Consider the following 20,799-nt stretch of genomic DNA (forward strand, 5'->3'; position numbering starts at 1 on the left):
AAAAGCAATTGCACCAGTCTCACGCGATCAGCTGATCTCGCGGTGACGTCACAGGAAGCCGGAAGTGAGGTGGAGACGTCGGCGTGCGCCGCTGGTGACCGGGATTTCAACCTTGCACCGCTGCAGTGAAACACCTTCCAGCACTCTGATTTGAAAACCTTCTCCAGTATGAAGTTTATAAACGCCTGGTGGCCGGTGAAGCCTTTCCCCGTGCTGTCCCATTAGGAACTGCGGTAAGGATTCATCGCAGTTGTGTCTGCGCAAACACCGTGTGTCATCTGTTCGTTTTACATGCATATTATGTGAAGTTTATACGGCAAGGAGTATAATGTAACGATTCAGGCGATGCTTTTAACAATACTAACGACAACATTCTGTGCAAAATCAAGTCGTTATTCGTTATAAGATCTACACCTCGTAAGACTGACACTCGAAGGGAGCTTCTTTATATCAAAGTACGGCGACCTGTTGACTGATAAACGAATCGCTTGTGCTTCAGGTCTGTCGGCCTTCCCTGAAACACAGGTGCGGAGTAACGGGACCAGCGACCTCCGCAGTGTCTGTAATTCGCCGTGTCGGCACCCATGCGGACTTTAAACCTTGCTTGGACATGGAGGAGTTACCTCACCGCAGCTGTGAACTGTGGCCGCGATTACTCCCCCTGGTCAGCGGCCTGGATTGCGCTGCCGAGAAGGGCTTACTGTGTGGAGGCAACTCTGAGACAGCAGATGGAGGATCTGACAGAAAGGGAGAGAAGGGGCCTTGATAGGCTGTACCAGGGACTGCTGCAAGGGCAGCGGGCCTGTCTGGCAGAGTCCATCACCCTGGTGGAGACACAGCACCCCCGCAAGAAGGTGCTGGCCCAGATGCTGCTGCAGCGAGTCCTGGCCTACAGGAAACAGCAGGAAGAGCTGAAGGGCGGCAAACCGCTGGCTTTCAGAGTGGGTCGGTGGGGCTTTGGGTATTAACTTCTTATCCCTAGTGCCGGCATGTAGGCAAGTAGTAAAATGAGGTCTGAACCACCCTCAAAATTTACTTCAGCCCCTGGTCGGCTAAATCTATCAAGCCCCCCCTGGTCGGCGAAGACATCTCAGGGTGACCCGTCGATCATACACCTGTTGATATGCAGACTCATAAAGGATATTTCGGGTTATAGATCTCAAGCACTTTTGAGGTTGTTTTGGGCCCCAGAGATTAGGCACTCCCTGCAGAAATAATTTCTCTTAATCCCCCTTATTGATTTGCTCTAGCAAGGCAGTAGGATGGGGGGGGGGTATATAATTAGCATTCATTCACCCCTCACAATATACAGACATTTTTATTGAATTGTGTCCCTACTACAAATACCAAACTCTCTGCTATGTAATTGTGCTCTAGGACAGAATGCAGGATTCTTACAGTTTAATGTTTTTTTATGGCGCTCTGTTAGAACTAAATTCATTTAAAAGCAGAAAGCATATTATTTCCTACCATTTCATGCTTCTGCAAATGGCTGAAAACATCTCCTCTGTCACAACAGGGCTTTCTGGCCCTCCCGGTGCTGGTAAGTCCTCCTTCATCGAGGTTTTCGGGAAGATGCTGACGGGGAGAGGCCACAGGGTGTCCGTGCTGGCGGTGGATCCGTCGTCCTGCACATCTGGCGGTGAGGTTAGCCGGTCTGGTCCTCCAGCAGCTTTTCTTTGAGAGAGGTACCATATTTGCCTGTTTCCACCTGACCGGCATGTATGCCGCCCCACGGCTCCAAGCCTCCAACTCTGTGATTGGAAGGTTGTTGGTTTGAATCCCATGATTGTAAGATTGTTGGTTTGAATCCCGTGATCAGAAGCCTAGCCACATCTCCATTGGGTACTTAAGTAAGGCTCTTAACCCCCCAAAAATGGTCCAGGGGCACTGGGACCCCAAGCTTCCAGAAAGATGGAATATATGAAAAGCACATTGCGATGTACCTTCTTTTGGTACATATACAAATGAGTGAAATGTTCTGTATTTTTTTTCTTGACACTAGGGTCACTTATGGGTGACAAAACACGCATGACTGAGCTGTCACGAGATATGAATGCTTTCATTCGCCCATCCCCCTCGTCAGGCACCCTGGGCGGGGTGACCAGGACCACCAATGAAGCCATAGTGCTGTGTGAGGGGGCAGGTTATGACATCGTTTTGGTTGAAACTGTTGGTAAGCTTTTTATTTCTTCCCCTCATTTAAAATTGCCTTGTGCTGAGAAATATTCTTGGCGTTGTGTCAAAATCCAGCAGAATATTTTCATGGCAAATCTGATGGGAATGTCGCCCTCCAGGTGTCGGCCAATCGGAGTTCGCGGTTGCCGACATGGTGGACATGTTTGTGTTGCTGATTCCACCAGCAGGGGGCGATGAGCTACAGGCAAGTTGTGAGAAATTGATAGGAATTGATGGGTGCGATCAAAATGTTATGAAATGAGTCGTCATTGTTTTGTCGATCTGCTGGGTGGGTGTGTCCGTGTTCACCATCGCACATCACTTTAAAAAGCCTGTCAAACACTGAAGGGGGGGGGGTCATCACTTTGAATTTGACTTGCTTGCTGTGATTTACAAGTGCATGATATTTATTTATTTTTTTGCCTTGACCAGCTTGGGGGGTTACTGTGTGTATGCATGGTATACATTTTTGCACATCCGGGAAGTGGTGACCATTTGATTTTTCCTGCTGTTTGTGATTAGATAGTAGGGTGGTCCTTAAAAATGAAAATGCTAGTTCTCACCCCTTAATTTTGTAAGAAAACATTTCAGGACTTATTTTAATGATTTTTCAAGCATGTTTAGGGTTTGCTGAAGCAGCTTGGATACCAAAGTCTAGTCAGCCACTGTTTCTGTGCTGCTTTGTCCTGTATTTCTTAATGTTTGGTTCATCCATCCCTTTATTGTCCTATTGAGGGGTGGGGGGTCTGGAGCCTATGGGCGCAAGGCAGGGAATAACCCAGGATGGGGCACCAACCCATCACAGGGCAAACTCACACACCATTCACTCACACATATGGGAAATTTAGTAATCAGCCTCAATGTGTTTTTGGACTGTGGGGGGGAAACCAGAGTCCCCAGAGGCAACTCCCCCCCCCCGACGACACAGACCAACTCCACACCACGGTGGAGACTCGAACCCTGGTCCCAGAGGTGTGAGGCAACAGTGCTAACCAACCGCGCCCCCCACCTTCGGTTCATTTAAATGAAACATAGGCCATAAAAAAATGCCGTTATGTTAAAATCTCAGGCAGCACCAATGCTATAAGAACTTTTTAAAAAATAATTCATTTCGTCGTTCTTAACTTCTGTCACAAACTTAAGCTCCACAGAGTTAAGAACGACGAAAGGAATTATTTTTAAAAAGTTCTTAGTGTATACGTACTACTTGAAGTTAAAAAAAAATCATGGCATTTTATATGCCCTACTTTTAATTTATATGAATTAAATGAGGGGCGGTACTGTGGTGCAGAGGATAGCCCTGTCACCTCACACCAGGGTTCGAGTAACCAGAGTGCTCCCCCTCCTGGTTTGTTTCCTGCCTTGCAGCCACGCATAAAACATGGTTGGATGGATATTTTCAATTTTTTACATGTCGTTTCATTTGGTCAAATTGCCCGAATGTTAACATGCTAGAGAGCTAAATGTAAGTGAACGATGATGAAAGTCAATCTGGTACAGACTGGCTTAAAATTCGGCAAGAATCCTGCTTTGCAGAACACACACACCCCCCCCACCCCCCAATCTGTTATTCTAGACAGTTAACAGTTACTGTTGCGTGGCTATGAAGTGACGTAGTATTTAATATCTTTGAATGATTCTTCAGGGAATCAAGCGAGGCATCATCGAGATGGCGGATGCAGTGGTGGTGACCAAGGCGGACGGGGAGCTGCTGGTACCGGCGCGGCGGGTGCAGGCGGAGTACACCAGCGCGCTGAAACTGCTCAGGAAACGCTCCAGCGTATGGAACCCCAAGGTGCGTCCACCTCACCCCCCCCAGTCGCTCTAGAACAGGGGTCACCAACTATGAGAGCTACTATCCAGTCGGTTTTCAATCCTACCTGGCTTCTGATGAGCCACACCTGTTCTCAGGTAAATACCAGGGCCAGAAGCAAAAGTAGGATAGAAAACCGACTGGATAGTAGCTCTCCAGGACCGGAGTTGGAGACCCCTGCTCTAGAACCACATCATGACGACCTCCTAGTTTCACGGAAAGCAAGATGGCGGAGACACTTCCCCCTCTCGCCCCTTTCCCAGGTGATGCGGCTCTCGTCCAGGACGGGCGACGGCGTGTCGCGGCTCTGGGAGGCCATGCGGGCGTTCCGGGAGGGGGGGCTGGCCAGCTCTCAGCTTCAGGCACGCCGCCGGCAGCAGCAGACCGTGTGGATGTGGAGCCTGATACGGGACAGCGCCCTGCACCTTTTCCAGGAGCACCCAGCGGTCCGGGCCGCCCTACCCCAGCTGCAGCGCAGCGTCTCTGCCGGAGACCTCACCCCGGGGCTGGCCGCAGACTTGCTGCTCAAAGCCTTCACCTCGTCCCAGTGAGGCGGCCCAGCCTCTGTGTCCAGCCCCTTGCACGTCTCGCGTCTCCGCTTCCTAATTTAATAAATCCATCAAACATATTGCGTCCCAGAATTCCTTCCCGCATCTTTCAGCCATATGGCATACAATGGTCACTCGCCCTCTGAACCCACACTCGCTCCGTGCTGACATGCCTCAGCGGTCCACATCGGCTGCTTTTAAGTCATAACGCACAATCACCCCTCAGGCATCAACAAAAAAAGGGGGGGGGGGGGGGGTCACGCTGGGTTTCAGGTTGACAAGAGGAGCCGCCACACATTACTGACCATGCAGATTAGCATAGTGCAGCAATTCTGGCCTCCTGATGGAGACGAAGTGCCATTTCACTACATTATCGGCGTCCTCAGGCGCAAGCAACACTGTTTAGGAGGGAAGGGGCTACTGAGAGCCACTCATCTGCCAACATAAATAAAATGGGAAAAGTTCACCTTCCTGCGGCCCGCTTACCTTTGTCCTGCTCTTCAGCTTGGGGGGGGGGGGGGCGCTAGGTGCTGTGTGGGTGTGTGTTCTCTGCACAGGATGCATCCAGCGCACGTGGAGATCTCACACTAGCAGAGACCGAAACGGGGGCAGCGAATCAGGGAGAGTGTTACTAGGATGTTTCAGAAGCAAAAGTTCAGCATCTTTAAACAACATGTTTGGTGTTCGTTACGACTAATTGTCAGAGGCATTGCTGGGGATCTCATACTGGGCCCACATCCCAGAGCAACCCAATCCAATTATGCTCCAAATTTTTAGGAATCTTCCCAGCTCCCCCATCCCCTCCTTTGAGGCTCCCCTGCCAATTTCGATAGGCTAAATAGGAAGGCCAGGCTTTGCCTATGTATTTTCATGTCTTTTGGTACGTAATCTGTCATTGTGGTCACCAGCTGCCAGCACCCTCCATCGCGTCCCTTTATTAGAGCCGCCATTCTAGCTGAACTTTCCTGCCAAAAGCAAACATCTAAAATTGCATTCATGCAAAGGATATGCTCATGGGAACCACCCTGCCCTCTAGTGGACACGCCGGGAAGTTCACGCTCTGCCAGCAGGCCGAGTTTGTCGTGCGCAATTTGCCAGCGTCCACGGAGCTGAATAATAGGGTTTTATTGCCACGGACTGACCGCCGCTAAAGGATCTGTGTGAATGCTCATGTCAGGGAATGGTTGAACGAGGTGTTTCTGCCTGTGGCTGGGGGGAGTTCAGTTGGCACCTGGGCTTCGGGTGCGTTTGGCACAGACAGAAAAGCACACTGCCACCCAGAGGTGGGAGGCTGACAGTGCAGTGCGTCACGTTAATGACTGCCCGTCTGGCGGGTGGCAGCCTAGGAAGCATGTGGCGCGGGGGTGGGTGTGTGTATGGGGAGGGGGGGGGGGACGGGACTTCACACGTACACAGGAGGATTGGCAGCTTGCCCGGTTTTCTGTACGTGCGAACGAGACCTTTTCAGGTAGCCATCTTAACGCGTGCGTCAGCAGCACCTCGAGAGCTTGCTTCTCCACGGGCGGAGCTCTGGTAACAAGACACGCCCACCTGAGACCTGGGGGTGGAGTAAAGGTGTGTGTGTGGGGGGGGGGGGGATGTGGTATTGCCCGCACACAGCCACTCAATGAGTGCTAACAAGAATATTAACTGGAACAGGACCACGATGCTTAGCTTTATTCTTGGATGACCCCCCCAGACGACGATGGTTTGGTTCTGGTCCTAGCTGGTATTCTTTGCCCCCCCCCTTCCCGTTTCTATCTCACTGTCAACACAATGGCAGCCTTGTAAGGCCAGTGGGGTGCAGCACAGACCCTGTCGTCACACCGGGCCTGCATTTCGGGAGGGGGGGGGGGCGATACGCTCCCTGCCTCGACTCCCTCTCTGCAGGCTGCCTGGGAGCAGCTGGGTGGGCCCAGCAGATGGGGTCTGGCCCCCGGTGCCACACGGGACCCGCTGTCCTGGCAGCGCCACTGCTGGCACATGCAGGCTGGGACAGGTGTTCCCCCCCCGGGGCAGCAACCAGTGAGAGAGAGAGAGAGAGAGAGAGAGGGAGAGAGAATGAAGTGGGGGGGGGGGGGTTGGGGGAGAGCTCAGAGAGCTAGTGATCTTTTGATACCCTCTCTCTTTCTCGTCGTCTCTCTCTCTCTCTCATGCACACAGAGGTGTATACAGAGAAGTGCATATAAGCCAACACAAAAACAGCTGTTAAAAAAAAAAAAAAAAAAAACAATCACAGAAACTCCTAAAGATGTGGGTCTATTTACATAAAAAAACGACAGGGACCGTTAGAACTCGTGATCTGCTCCGTGAGGGAGAAAAACTGCCATCGTCCTCCTGGGTTTAAGCATCTCAGGCGGCTTAGAACATGCGCCCCCTACAGGCCAGGAAGAGTGGAGTGTGGCACACCAAAGGCCCTGGGAACAGGCATCAGCGACTGCAACGTTCCGGCATGTTATTCCGCCCCGGACTCTCCCCCTCGAATCGCAATCGGGGGGGGGGGCAGAGACACCCACAGCCAGGCAGCTCTTTAATGCCCGGACTTGTGTGGATTTACCCAGGCAGCAACCTCAACTATCCTTGTTTAATAAAATTTTAACCCCCCCCCCCCCAGCCCGGTCAACAACTTTATCTATCGTCTCCCGCAATTGCCCCATGCTCGGTTGACAACTACACCATCGCAGAGAGGAGTAAGGGGGCCACAGACAACTGAAATAGCCCCCAGGGGGGGGTCCGCTGACAGCGACCGTGCAGTCATAAAGCGCCAGATATCACGCAGCCGTCACCGAGGACGAGACGCCCTGCGAAGTGAAGCAACACCTCGGAAAAATCGAGACAAAAGGAACGGCCGCCAAAGCGACGGAGGCAGAGAGGCAGGGGTCCAGATACTCTGACAGTCAGGAGGCCGGATCTGAGAAGGCGGACAGGCGGGCAGGCGGGCAGGCTGGCGGCTCGCCCCGTCTGTACTTGTGAGTGTTCTCCGAGTGGCTGGGGGCCGAGGCTGGAACGCGCCGCAGAAACACTCCGGCCCAGGAACTAGACGAGCTCCTGCCTGCCCGACGTGTCAAAACCGAGCAGCTTCGATGAACAAATGCGCGGGGTGATTCTTCGCTTCCCAGGCCTCCGGAAACCTTTTGTCCCATCCCCGCAACATTTCACGGGGGATTCAGACACTAAACGAGCAACTTCCAGCGACAGATTTGCAAAGGAGATTCGAAAAACCGCCAGTGTGAGAGCAAGAAGTCTACGCCGGCTGGTGGTTTCCATATTTATGGACCAACCTTAGCGCTAGCCAATGATATGTTTCGAATCGGTGACTGACAGGGGAGGGGACACACCTGGGGCCAATCAGCTTTCCGCTTGGGCCAGTGACCTGCCCCCTCTATACGCCCCTGACGCCCAAGTCAGCCAACCTCAGCATTTGGAAAAATCAAGGAAATTACTCATCCAATTTTAGCCATAAGATTTCAACGCGCACGTCCTACTCACAGCCAAAGGAGTCCGCATTCACAATCACCTCTATTAATCCAAGGTGCGTTTTTGGGTCAGCTACAACACATGAACTGCAGATTCAGTGAGAACGCCATAGGAAACAATAATTTTAGGGGTGACTTAGAGGGAAGGGAAAAAAAAAATCACCACAGGAAAAAAAAAAAAAAAAAAAAAAAAAAACCCACAGCTCATTGGCACCATGATTAATAATTCCATATGCACACACTGCATTGGGGACATGAATATTTCAGCCTGATTCTGCATGGGAATTAATTTCGCTCCCATTCAGCTCTCAGCTATAGCGTTGAAAAATATTATTGCGAGCCATCTGAGGATCGGCACGTTGGAATAATTTGCTCCACAGAATGACCTCTCTATTTTCGTCCCTTGAAGTCTGAAAAGCCGCGTCGGTGGAACTGCCTGAAACGTGCTCACATAACTCACCTGCCGCCATGATATCACGAGAGGTGCGGTGACCAGGAACGGACGCCATCATCTCGCTTCTGCACCTCCGCGTTAGACAAGCACGCCGGGTGTCTTGGAGCTCCCGGGGGCCGGCGGTAAATGAGGATTTAGGATCTGTAGCCGAAGCAGCGATCCAGACGTTTTAACACAGAGGGACAGCGGTACCTTTCCTGACACATGCAGCGTTCAGTCAGGAGAGTGAGAAAATGAAATTAATTCACGGTGTATAAATATCTACAGTTCAAACATCCGCCTGACAAATCAAGTCAAGATCTCCAGCCAACGGAATATTGGGAAAACTATGGTCAATAATTGAACAAATTGTGGTACCAACAAAGGCTACTCAGTGGTCTAGCCAGAAAGGTCATCAAGTGTCAGGCATGATAGAATGTATATGTAAAATCCATCCATCCATCCATCCATGTACCCGCTTGTCCAATTCAGGGACGTGGGGGGTCCAGAACCTATCCCAGAAGGTACGGGCACAAGGTAGGGAACAACCCAGGATGGGAAGCCAACCCATAATTGTGAAATATCAGTTTGAAATCATATGCAGAAAAAAAAGCCCATATCATATTATGACTGTTACTCGGTGCCGTGAAGTCGATATTGACTTCCGGAAAACACAGACAGCTTCCGGAATGCAGACCCTGCCTTCCATCTGCGTTCTCAGGCTTCTCAGTGTCCATCACTGTTGCTGGTCGTCATCTTCCTTGTTCACATTATCGTCTTCCTCCAACACATTTGGTCTTCGCATAATATGTCCAAAATCCGACTCAATCTGGTCATTTTGGGACTCCAGTGAAAGTTCAGACTGGATTTGATCAAGAATCCGCTCCTTTGCTTCAATTACTTGTGTTTTTTCTATACATCTGACTCACCGAATAAATGCTGATTGTTGGTGTGTCTTTGCTATCGAGGTCTTCTGTACGGTCTCCAGTCCATCAGTCATCATTTGCCTTTGATCTTGGAAACTCGTTTCCTCTGAAAAGCAGCCCTCGTTTTCCATGCTTATTTCTCATTCAGTGACTTTACAGACGTCGTCGTAATATCGCTCTTTGTCTTTCTTGGTAGCTTTTTTTTTGCAATTCGTGATTTAGTACTTTTAAGAGACCTTTCCTCTCTGCAATTTTCACTGTGCCGTCCACTTTGATTTCTTGGTTCTTTCATCAAAGAGGAATCAGGGGGGGGGGGGGGGGAAAACAAAGATTAATGAATACAATTGGAAAGGTTCATGAGCAGGTTCAGGCTGGAATAGGCAGGGCATGCAAACAAGATGTATTCCTGGTAGCTGCAGAGTGAAATGCCAGCACTGGAAATGAGGTGGTGGCAAATACAGTTTGCCGATATGTACTTAGAAACGCAGCTGGAAACCGGGGAATCGGACTCTGCGAATCCTAGGAATCCTTCATTGCCAGTACATTCTTCAAGCAACCAAAGTGTCATTTTTACGCCCCGGACACCATTACAGAATTAACAACAATCGCACTACCTTCTCAGTGCCAAACGACAAACAGGCTCAGTACAATCAAATACAATCAGAAACAAATGCGTATTTAAGTTTGCAGGCATTATGTATCAGATCAGGCCAACTCTTCAAACAACAATGAAAATTGTTTGGACTTTTGGCGATAAAACAGAGACTAGCACGTGTCTAATTTAAGAAAATTAATCAAATTATAGTCTTTTCAATGAACATTTTTTTGTGTATGAAATACATCCAATTGGCTCTTTATTATCACAAATTTATATTTTCCTCTTTTGTTTCTTTAACTGATAAACTCAGACCCATAGAGACCCAGCATCCCGTGATTGGTTCGACACCATTCGGTGCCATGGTAACCTTTCTAGCTTGACGACGAGAGACTTTGAATATCCACTGTTTTCTGTGCGGTTTCAGATAATTTGTTTGACAATGGGGAGTTTGAACAATGAATCATTCCCGACCACGACACGCAGTGTAACAGTGCCAGAATATTCCGATTGCTTTATGTAAGACAAAGTCCCTCGAGTGACACGCAAACCATCGCAGACGTTATCCAGAAGCAGGGAGTCCTTCTAGGCTCTGAGGCGGCCATTGCAAGCAGGCCCCGCTCTCACTAGGACAGAAGCTACACACCAATCTGCCCGCAGAGGTTCTTGGCTAATTATGTTCCCGCACTTTGGAACCTCCATTTCCGCTGAAGCTGCAGTAAGAACCCAGGTTTTAATAAAACCCCAGGCACCCCAAAATCATCGCGTAACCATGCAAGGCCTTTCCGAAAAAAAGAAAAAAAACGTAGAAATGCAGCGTAAAGGATACACTCAACAGTCACCTGCTGGGGAACGTAAACAGCAGGCTGCTCCACAGAGTGCGCGGGGCAAAGAGGTTCCCTTACAGTGCAGTCAATCATCAGGACAGCTGAACCGTCCGATCTAAGCGACTTTGATGGTGCTGGGATGTACGGCGCGCGGTGGTTCTAGCATCTTAGAAATAACAGCCCTCCAGGGATTTACATGCACTGTAGGGTCTAGAGTTTACAGAGGATGGTGCGATGGGGGGGTGACACCAGTCGATGGCATTTCTGTTGCCAAAAACAGTGCATTAATGAGGGAGGTCAGAGGGGAACAGCCAGACTCATTAAAGCTAACAGGAAGGCCACAAGTGTGAAAATATCAGCAGATAGGCAGACGCGAACACAACATCTTGTCAACCGTTAAATCAGTTCTGGAGGCAAAGGGGAGTCCTACCTGTTAATAGCCAGGTTTACCTATAAAGTGGCCAATGATTGTGAATATTTCATTTAAACCAATTAGCATCATGTTTAATTAGGACTATAAGCCTCTAAAGAACGACAGAACAATTCATTTCTATATAGAACCTTTCACAATTTCAGATGCACCTCGAACCTCCTGGATTTTCCTTTACATGCATATTTAGTGAGGGAAAGGTTAAGGAAAAGGAGCCACACTGACGGGGCAGGAGGTCGAGGTGGAGTTGGCATGTTATGTCGAACTTGCGGTGGGGGGGGCAGCTTCTCTTTCTGGCTGGGTCACGGGAGGTCGCTGTGGAATCACACTTCTGGCAAACAAGCACGGCCTCGCCCACAAATCTGCAAATGGCTCCCCTATGACTTGAACTACGTGTAATAAGCTCACGACAAGCTGAACTTACAAACAACAATGAAAAGAAGAAAAAAACAGTTGACGCACTATCGATCGTGGTAAACTCTCATAAGGTGATGTCAGAGGTCACAGCAGTGAAGACAGTGGGGACCAAAGGAAAAGGGTTTCGGTTGGGGGGGGCACAGGGTGCTTCTAGGACTATTCACATTTCTCTGAGTGCTTTAAGACTTCAATGACACAGATTTCTTCCCTAAAAAAAAACCCCAAAAGCGCCGCAGTACTCTGTTTTACATCCTCTTAAGGCAGTTCACACTGTTAAAGGTCATGGAGACCCTTTCTAAAAACATTTTGGTTCGTCCCTTAACCACAGCCTCATTTCTGTAGTTCACAGAACTTCCTGTGTGGCTATGATTACCATCCGTGCTCCGTCAGGTACAGCATACAGGCGATAAACACGCCGCAGACTTGCACGCTGTCTGTACCGCAAAAGAGAAACTGAGAATCCGGACTGTTGGATGCATCCGTGGTCTACCATCGAACAAAAGGCCATCCATCCGGTGCAGCCAATCAGGGAGGACGCCAGACATATGGGCGTGGCCTGAACCTGAGAGTTAGACTCAGTGATTGGAGCCCTGACACTTTTTCCTCCCTCTAAGAAATGCCATCAAATCAGCATCTGTTTATGTTTTTTCTAGATTGAGAGGCTGTTGTAAATGACTGAGACCCCCCCCCCCCAAAAAAATAAAAAATTTAAATTGTGGGTTTCTTCACATTGGCTGTCAGCATCGACCTGGGATTCACTGCGGCTCTCATGAAGCCCCCCCCCGCCCGCATTTCATCAATTTGACTAGCAGCACAAAATCCTTATATTGCAGCCATACGGAGGCACGACAGACGACCGCGAGTGTGACGCCCCTAACCCGTTTTAGGAACACCCCTGCTCTAATCAACACTTCCACCGGCCTGGGAACCAACTGTGCAGACACGCTCCCGGGGGGGGGTGGGGGAGCTTTGAAGTTAATTAAGCTGCTTTAAATACTGTGCAAATGATTAATATCAAAGCACGTCTGAAGACACGGCCCAGAAAACACAGCATCCCTGGACGTGTCCTAAGAGAGGGCAGCCAAAAGCGAATTGTAAGGCTACACTTTACCCGGAGTCACCAACATTCACAGGAATGAAAAAAAAAACAAAAAAAAAAATCAATCCAATGTTAGTGTCATTTTTCCCAGAATGCAGCAGGGCACCCACAGACATAACACCAAAATGTACCATGTTTCCACAAACAAAAGGTCACTTGTTATGAACAACAGCATGACTACACTCTGTGAATCTAACACCAAGCTCACTGCTTCAGTGCCTGGCAGAACAGTCATTTCAAGTCGAAAGCTGGCATTTTCCAGGAGGGCCAGAGCAGAGTAACATCACTAAGCCCAGTTTCTGAAGAGTTCCATACCAGCTCTACGTTCCAGTTTCATCTCGGAGATGGTTCTGTCAAGTTGGAGCTGAGCTTCTGCACTGGCCTTTGAAACATTCCAGACTTACTCTCCCCAAACCAACATATCAGTATACCATAAAACACACCGATGTTCAGTCAAGGGCAGGTCTGACCATGTTTTTTTAAGGTATCACACGCACAAAATCTTGACAGTATAGAGAGATTGGCAGTTCCTTGGCAGAATGAGGACAGGATCTGCTCTTAAGATGTCCTCAGCCAAGACGCACATGCATACACAAGCCTCCCCAGGAAAATAGGGGCGCAGTCCGAAACGTCTACCTGCCGCCACCCTGGGTCAGTCATGCAAATTAACGCCGGATCATCTTCTATGACATTATCCATCTAATACCCCTCAACGGCTGATTAACAGAGGTCCGACGAGAATAATTCCAATTTATTGCTGAACTTCAGACGCAATAACGGCTTCGCTAACAGCTTGAGTAAATCACACAATTAAAACCATCTGAACATTGAGAATAAAACCTGGCCTCCGTCCAAGAAGACAGTCCCCGGTGGGATGCACGGTATCCGGTCTTGTCATTCAAAACCACTACTCTGGAAACGTAGCTGGCTTTGTAATGCCCCAGTCTGTGTCCTCTAACACCACTTCAGTTGCTTGCATGAACATGGGATTTAAAAAAATAATAAATCAGAAAATCGCTACTCACCTCGGTGTCCGGGGGAAATTTTCTCCTGTGCTGTGGTCCGTCAGACGTTAAGTCCAGTCCAAGGTCCTTCGAGGCTCCGGGATAAATGTGATAAATGGATTGCTTAATGCCTGCAAACACGTTATCTCTGCTTCATCTGTTTTCATTAGCGAGGGGCAGACTTAGAAGAGAACGGACTGCTGCTTTCAATATTAGACTGTATTTAGATCCGGGCCGACGCCAGCGCCTGGCATTTACATTAAAAACAATAAGAATCACAGCAACGACGTTATTACTGCTATTCATTGGAATATATAACGATGAAGTTTGTCGGTAAAAAGTACTAACCATTTCTTTCACCTTGTCCGGACCATCCTACAAATCTCCATGTTGGAAAGCGATTAAACGGGAACGACGAACGCAACTCATTCGGTGTATGGAAGACAGGAGAACTATTTCGTATTTGATGTAAGCTTTAATTTCAAATTCTGTTACACTGAGAATTGACAATCGGAACATAAAATAATTCCCAACAAAGAAAAAAAAACAACAAATACAAAAGAAAACAAAAAAGTACAAATGGTCTAATAGTAACCTGTTGTTGTCACAAACAACCCTGTACAGCGTTAATGATTAAGTAATAAAAAAGCATTTTTTTTACAGCACAAACCTTTTCACTTAGTGCCAAGTAAAGAACTAAGATACGCAAGCCTCGTGAGCGTAGTAAAAAAAAAAAGAAAAGCTTAAGAATGCAGGCATATAACTAAATACAAACCAAATGTTAGTTTTAAGAAAAGTTTTTAAAAAGGAAAGAAAAACGTAAGTGCTAGGAGCTTGCAATACCATGCTTTTGCAGAAGTGCTAAACGGCAGCCACGCAATAACTTGAAGTCACTGTGCTGCTTACATTTAGGCAAATTAACTGGACTTAAGTGCTTAGAAACACCAGGCGACGGGCGAGACCCCGCCGCCCCATCGCGCCGGACGACTGCGCGAAACTGCAGTCTTACATTATATGCTTATACAGTATTCAAAAGGCAGATAGATAAATAACACGTCCCCCGGAGGACAGACCTTTTCTTCTCCGTTTCGATTAGTTTATGTCATTCTCAGTGATCGCAGGCGATGACCTTCCACCAAGTGGCACCAGAGGATAAAGGACAATGCGGACAGGCTGGGTGACGACGGACACCTCAGCACCGGCACAACATGTAGTTCATAGAGCAATCCAAACCCCCTTTCCCGTCCCGTACCACCCCAATCCCCGGTTTATGGCCCGAATTTCATTCGATCCTAAAGGAAAACGCCCATTTTATCGGCTTCTATTTGGTCTTCAAATCCCGTATTAACCCCACTTTACCCGATCAGCTTCATCTTGCATTGTAAAAAAATGGGAACTATCCCTTTTCAAACAATAAAAAATTGGCTTAACGACGATAGCGCTTTATAGTAATTGGTTAACAACCATCTGGAAATTCAAATCCTTTAGACTGCCTGCCAGACGTCTATCTGCAGACGTGGGATATACCTAATCTCCCATATTCTTTTCGATATACACATTTTTCCTTAATGGTAAATGTTTAAAAAGTGCAAGACTTTAAGCCCTGTGCAAAACTGCCTTTTAAAAATTTAGCCTGTGCATTTCTGCCGCAGGATGATTTTGACTTCCGTTTCGGTGCATTAACGACGAGAGGTTTCTGTACGTCTGCCGTGCATGTTCATATGTGTGCTGTACACGTTCGTACGCGTGTCGTACACGTTCGTACGTGTGGTTTGCATTGAGTTACATGGAGGGACCAAACGGGCAAGCTTTTTGATTCAGCACTGACAGTAAACATAGCGAAAATATATGGCATATTTCATAACGTTACATAATTATGCAAAAATAACTTCTCGTTACAGAGAACAGAAACCCTTTCGGCGAAGGCTAAGTGCTTTTTTTCCCCACTCAAATGACTACAAGAAGTGCATTCATGATACTGAAAGGAGGAAAATGAACGGCCATGAAAACGAACCCCCCCTCCCCCCACCCCCACCGACATCTCATTGCACCATTCAGATTTGTTTCAAGGTTTGTACTGAAAGTTATCAGAAATGTATGCGAAATCAAAAATGCTAAAAATAAAAACAGATTACAAAAAAAAAAACAAATCCACTGATATACTACCGTTTTTTATCTCAAATCTGAACGGAACTCTTCACATCTACCTCGGCGTCACTTCCACGTTTACAATAAAAAGCAATACATTCATTCAAGTCATTTTGGAACAAATATTACACAAAAAAAAAATTACAAAAAAGCTGAAAAAAGCACCATTAAATCGGCACGGCCAGCGTGACAGGCCCATGACATTGCCCCCCCACCCCATCACCACCCCCCCCCCCACCCCATCACCAACCCCTGGGCCGTCACTTTGACAATAACGGTCATCTTGTAAAAGTGAGTGTGTAATGCAGAGTTCAAAGCCCGGTGACCAAATGAGGAACCAGTGAGGCTTGGACCTCTGGTTCTGGCCCACCTTGGGCCCAGGATGCCAGTGGTGTACATTGCAGGCCAGCTGAACTGAGACTGCCCTATGCGGGGAACCTCCCCAGCCCACCGCACTCAGGCCGGCACCAGACCGGAGGACAGGTCACCTGCAGACCACCTGTGCGCCCAAGGGGCTTGTAACTAAAGGTAGCTAAACAGTAACAGTTTGACCGTTCTATAAAAACAACCGAAAGAAATGCTGTTGGGGGAATAGCTTACAAAAACTATGTACAATCAGACGAGTTAGTAAGTGCGTGGTTCGAAGCGTTGCCGTGGAAATGGACCCCGACACGGGCGGCTTCCATTGGGATCGTCGCCGGAGTGTGACAGATACTCTCCAGATAATTTCATATCAAACCCATAATGACACCGAAACCATGAGAACACGTATGCAAGCATGCGTCCTAATGCTTTGCAAGAGACAACAACACACAAGAACGTAGCATCTGCAAGTCCCCTTACTTTTCTCTGTCGTCGAATGATATGTTCAAGCAAAGTAATTAAACCGATATAACAGATAATGAAAGCAGCTTCGATATAAATGCATTAAGCACATACAGCCTTTTTTGTTAATAAAATTCTTCTTTTCCTACCACAACTACTTTTCTATCCAGGTCGGTACGCTAACGCGAGCGGGACGATCCAGTCGCAGTGGAGCTGCGCGCCACTGTCCGAGGGAATGAAAGAGGAAGAGGAGGCTGGCGGAGAGGAAGAGAAGGGAGAGGACCGGAAGGGAGAGAAGGAAAGGAGTGAGAAGGTGAGGATGCGAGAGGAGGACGGCTCACACAGTCTTGGCTCTCTCCGTCAGACCCAGGTAGGCCAGGAAGGAGTGCTTGAGAGACGCTGGTGACAGGGGAGACGAACGCGGGGAGCAGGACGAGGACGGCCGCTGTTTCGAGAAGAGTGGCAAGGGGCAGACGAACGTGTCGCGTCTCCCGAGTTGACCGGAGGCAAAGAGGGTGGTGAGGGGGACGAGGTGGGCTAGGTCGCAGTTCCTGTACTTCTCGTAACGTGAAGAAAATGCGGAGGCCGAGGAAGAGGATGAGGAGCCGTTGGCTGAGAGGTAGCATGGGGACAGGGCGCCGGACTGCTGCTTGCCCGTGATGGACAGCGCCACGGACTGCAAGGCGTGGGAGGCCGCCATGCTGAGGGGGGGCCCGTCTCCTACCAGGTCCCCCTCGGGGTTGGCGTCGACGCCGTGGTGCTTCTTGACGTGACGGCTGAAGACGAACGGGTGCGTGGTGGCGAAGGCGCACTCGGTGCAGCGGAACGTCTGGCGCGGCGCGTGCTTGAGCTTCTTGTGCAAGTTGAGGTTGTCCTTGCGCTTGCAGCTGTAGCTGCAGCGGTCGCAGAGGAAGGGCCGCTCGCCCGTGTGCACGCGTACGTGCTCGATGAGCTTGTTCGCCGTCTTGGACAGGTAGCCGCACTGCTCACACCGGTAGTGGTTGCCGAGCCGGTGTTCGCGCACGTGCACCTCCAGCTCCAGCTGGCTGCCCTTGACTGTCTGGCAGATGCGGCACTTGTGCTCCATCTTGTAGTGCGTCTTCAGGTGGCACTCCATGGCGGCTGGTCGGCCAGTGGAGTACGTGCAGAAGGGGCACCTGCAAGGGGGCGGGGACAGAGGTCCGGGGAAGGGGCGGAGGCGGGGTTAGACCCGGGATAGGATAGGAGCGAGCAGCACACGGACACACACGAACACACGGCCGCACACCCTAACGTGGGGAGGGGGGAGTGAGGGGGTTGGGGGAGACCCGTGGCTTGTGGGTAAAAGGCAGTGCGTCCCCCGCACTGGCGTCGCCTCCGCTGCGGAGGGCGCTGGACGGGGGACCGCGTGTAGGTAAATAAATAAACGGGTGGCACTTACATTTAAATAGCACCTTTCATCTGCTCTGGACCCCAAAGCGCTTCACAAACCCTGCAGAACAGAATCACCTCAGAAACGGCAGGCAAAGCCTCCGCCCCTCCCCCCCCCCCGCCCCCCACCGTCCACCCCCCGCACCCACCTCCCCCATCCTCCTCTCTGTGAGGACCTCAGCCAAGATGGGATTGGGAATGAGAACAGACCTCCCCTCCAATACGGCTGTTTTGGGCTGGTCCATGTCTCCGAAAACCCTCTGGGGTGGGGGGGTGGGGGGTTAATGACTTCCAGATTAAAGAAAAAAAACTGTTCCACTGTCACTGTTTCCCATCTCCTTGGCCTGGGGTTATGCCAGTTTGTGCATTACATACACACACTGTATTTTACACACACACACACACACACACACCTCTCCATGCCAGTTAAGGTCTCTTAAGATTCTGTCATTTCCCCCTTTAAATGAGCCAAAGTTTAAAGGCATTTTGAGTTAAATGCTGCATTCAGGGCCTTTGTCTTTCAGGCACAGCTCCGGCTCCTTAAACGTTGCGCCATCTGCTGCCGGTTATGAGATTAACAGTGAGTTTTTTTTTTGTTTGTTTCCAAAGCGCTTCTTAGAAGTACCACAACGAAAAGCAGCTGCCAGAGCCCTGCGAGGCAGGGTGACCGTGTGACGGCCCGCAGCCAGCCCTGGAACTGACGACTGGATCTGACCCAAACCAAATTCTAAACATCGCCCCGCCCGCCACCCGCTGGGCTTCCCAGCATGCCCCACACTGACCCCCCCCATCCCCAGTGACCAGAGCCCAGTAAACTGACAACACGGGAGCAACCGAGCCTGTGATCTGCCCTTCACTGCTACCTGAAGGGTGACTCAGACTGGTGACTAACTGGGAGGACTGGGTACGGGGACCGTCACTGGGCTGCTGCAGGAGTCATGTCAGAGTGTGTGTGTGTGTGGGGGGGGGGGTAGATTCCCTGCATGGTGTCAGCTATACGAGATCCAAGCCTCGTATTGTCTCACCTCCAAGCCACATTGCAAAGATACCATCTCTACACACAGGGTAACGAGCTGGCGTTAACGAGCCGTTAGCAGACAGTGGAATTACTGGGAAAGCTGGGCAAAGCCTATGAGCTTCCCTACAGGGTGCTTGTACGTTTAAAGGGGGGGGGGAGGGGGTCCTAATTAGCTATACCAGAGCTGGCACATGATCATAGCAGCCACTGCTATGACAAATAGAAAGGGCTTCACTGGCCGCAGTGTATTACAATGCAAACAGTGTGATGTAATGGGGAAAATGTGGGCGGGGACACACCTTATATGGTGTGCTGAGAAATGGGCAGAGACATTCTTCATACAGCATAGTGAGAATTGGGGAGGGACATTCCTTAAATGGCTTGCTGAGAAATGGGTGGGACATTCCTTATATGGTATGCTGAGAAATGGGTGGGGACATTCCTTATATGGTATGCTGAGAAATGGGTGGGGACATTCCTTATATGGTATGCTGAGAAATGGGTCGGGGACACTCCTTATATGGCATGCTGAGAAATGGGTGGGGACATTCCTTATATGGCATGCTGAGAAATGGGTGGGGACATTCCTTATATGGCATGCTGAGAAATGGGTGGGGACATTCCTTATATGGCATGCTGAGAAATGGGTGGGGACATTCCTTATATGGCATGCTGAGAAATGGGTGGGGACATTCCTTATATGGCATGCTGAGAAATGGGTGGGGACATTCCTTATATGGCATGCTGAGAAATGGGTGGGGACAATCCTTATGCTGACAGACAGTGACACACTCTGGCACTATAAAGCCCTCTATGACAGTAGCTCTTAATTGAGAGCTCGTTTAAATTTTGGCATCATTTGCAGAGCAGTGACAAACAGAAACGCGAAGTTTTCGAACCGAAAAATTCATTTTCGATCTGAGCCGTCAGTGCAACATGTGTCTGTCGCTGTCTGCAGTGGATGACAGACAAAGGACCGCACAGGATGTGGGCTAAGGGGCGGGGCAGAACAGGTCACGTGACACAGGGAAGGGAGGGGGGGCGTGGCTATACTTGCTTTCCTTACTTGAGCCCTCCGGTTGGGACAGTGTGACACTTCTTATGTTCCAACAGCTGTTCCGGAGTCTTCATGAACTTATGGCAGACGTCACACTCGAACATGCGCGCAATCAGGTGGATCTGCAGGTGCCGCTCGTACATGGTCCTCGTTTTGCAGACGAAGTTGCAGAACACACACTCGAAACCTACGTCGCAGGGGTGTGGGGTGCAGGGGGGGCACAGAGTGCATTAAGGGTGGTTCAAGGTCTTGGAGCCAAAGGTCTGTGGAACCTTTAAGGGGGAATATTTTTTCCTGACCAGTTTCTGGAAATATGTAGCTATTTGCCAGGATACGTTATTTTTTTTAAAAATACAAATTGCCTTAGAAAAATTTATCCACTGCTGTTTATTTATGCTCATTGCTTAGCTGAGTAACGGAAAGAGTAACTGAAAGGGATCGGGATATTTTATGGCAACAAATTCCTCGGTTTTGAATTAATGACCTCAAGGCTACGAGCGCGTTCTTAGGCCAGACCAGCAAACTCACGTTTCTCTTCATTTACAAATCTGCACGGCAACTATACACACAATCGTGAGATAATAATCACAGGGGA

The 20,799-nt window shown here is 49.3% G+C and overlaps 2 protein-coding genes across 9 annotated transcripts in view; one reads left to right on the top strand and one right to left on the bottom strand.

Annotated features, from left to right (window-relative positions):
* Window positions 1–32: 32 nt before the first annotated feature.
* On the top strand, window positions 33–4,619 carry mmaa (metabolism of cobalamin associated A). Of its 2 annotated transcripts, none has more exons than XM_023799157.2 (7): window positions 33–233; window positions 526–945; window positions 1,520–1,642; window positions 2,006–2,176; window positions 2,298–2,383; window positions 3,824–3,973; window positions 4,255–4,619. In XM_023799157.2, exons 2-7 carry the CDS (start codon window positions 585–587, stop codon window positions 4,540–4,542), a joined length of 1,179 nt encoding a protein of 392 aa, XP_023654925.2. In that variant the 5' UTR covers window positions 33–233; window positions 526–584; the 3' UTR covers window positions 4,543–4,619. The 2 variants fall into 2 exon arrangements, with proteins under 2 accessions (XP_023654925.2, XP_023654924.2); XM_023799156.2 differs by having other exon boundaries at window positions 34–233; window positions 500–945.
* An 11,521-nt stretch (window positions 4,620–16,140) lies between these two features.
* Window positions 16,141–20,799, bottom strand: part of znf827 (zinc finger protein 827) — a 32,903-nt gene continuing 28,244 nt past the window's right edge. For 4 of the 7 annotated variants that reach the window (XM_023799450.2, XM_023799449.2, XM_023799447.2 and 1 more), the window contains 2 exons: window positions 20,214–20,391; window positions 16,141–17,876 (listed from right to left, as the gene is read on the bottom strand). In XM_023799450.2, coding sequence (XP_023655218.2) covers window positions 17,057–17,876; window positions 20,214–20,391 — 998 coding nt within the window. In that variant the 3' untranslated portion in view covers window positions 16,141–17,056. Of the gene's footprint in view, window positions 17,877–18,139; window positions 18,191–20,204; window positions 20,392–20,799 lie in introns of all 7 variants that reach the window. The other 3 variants (XM_023799451.2, XR_002836653.2, XM_023799452.2) reach the window with 3 other exon arrangements.

This window comes from Paramormyrops kingsleyae, chromosome 25 (assembly GCF_048594095.1).
Source record: "Paramormyrops kingsleyae isolate MSU_618 chromosome 25, PKINGS_0.4, whole genome shotgun sequence".
Lineage (NCBI taxonomy): Eukaryota > Metazoa > Chordata > Actinopteri > Osteoglossiformes > Mormyridae > Paramormyrops > Paramormyrops kingsleyae.

Coding starts and splice junctions, on each gene's coding strand:
- mmaa (XM_023799157.2), top strand. CDS start 585: ATGCGGACTTTAAACCTTGCTTGGACATGGAGGAGTTACCTCACCGCA. Junction 2,177..2,297: donor CGTTTTGGTTGAAACTGTTG/GTAAGCTTTTTA, acceptor GTCGCCCTCCAG/GTGTCGGCCAATCGGAGTTC. Junction 3,974..4,254: donor CCAGCGTATGGAACCCCAAG/GTGCGTCCACCT, acceptor CCCCTTTCCCAG/GTGATGCGGCTCTCGTCCAG.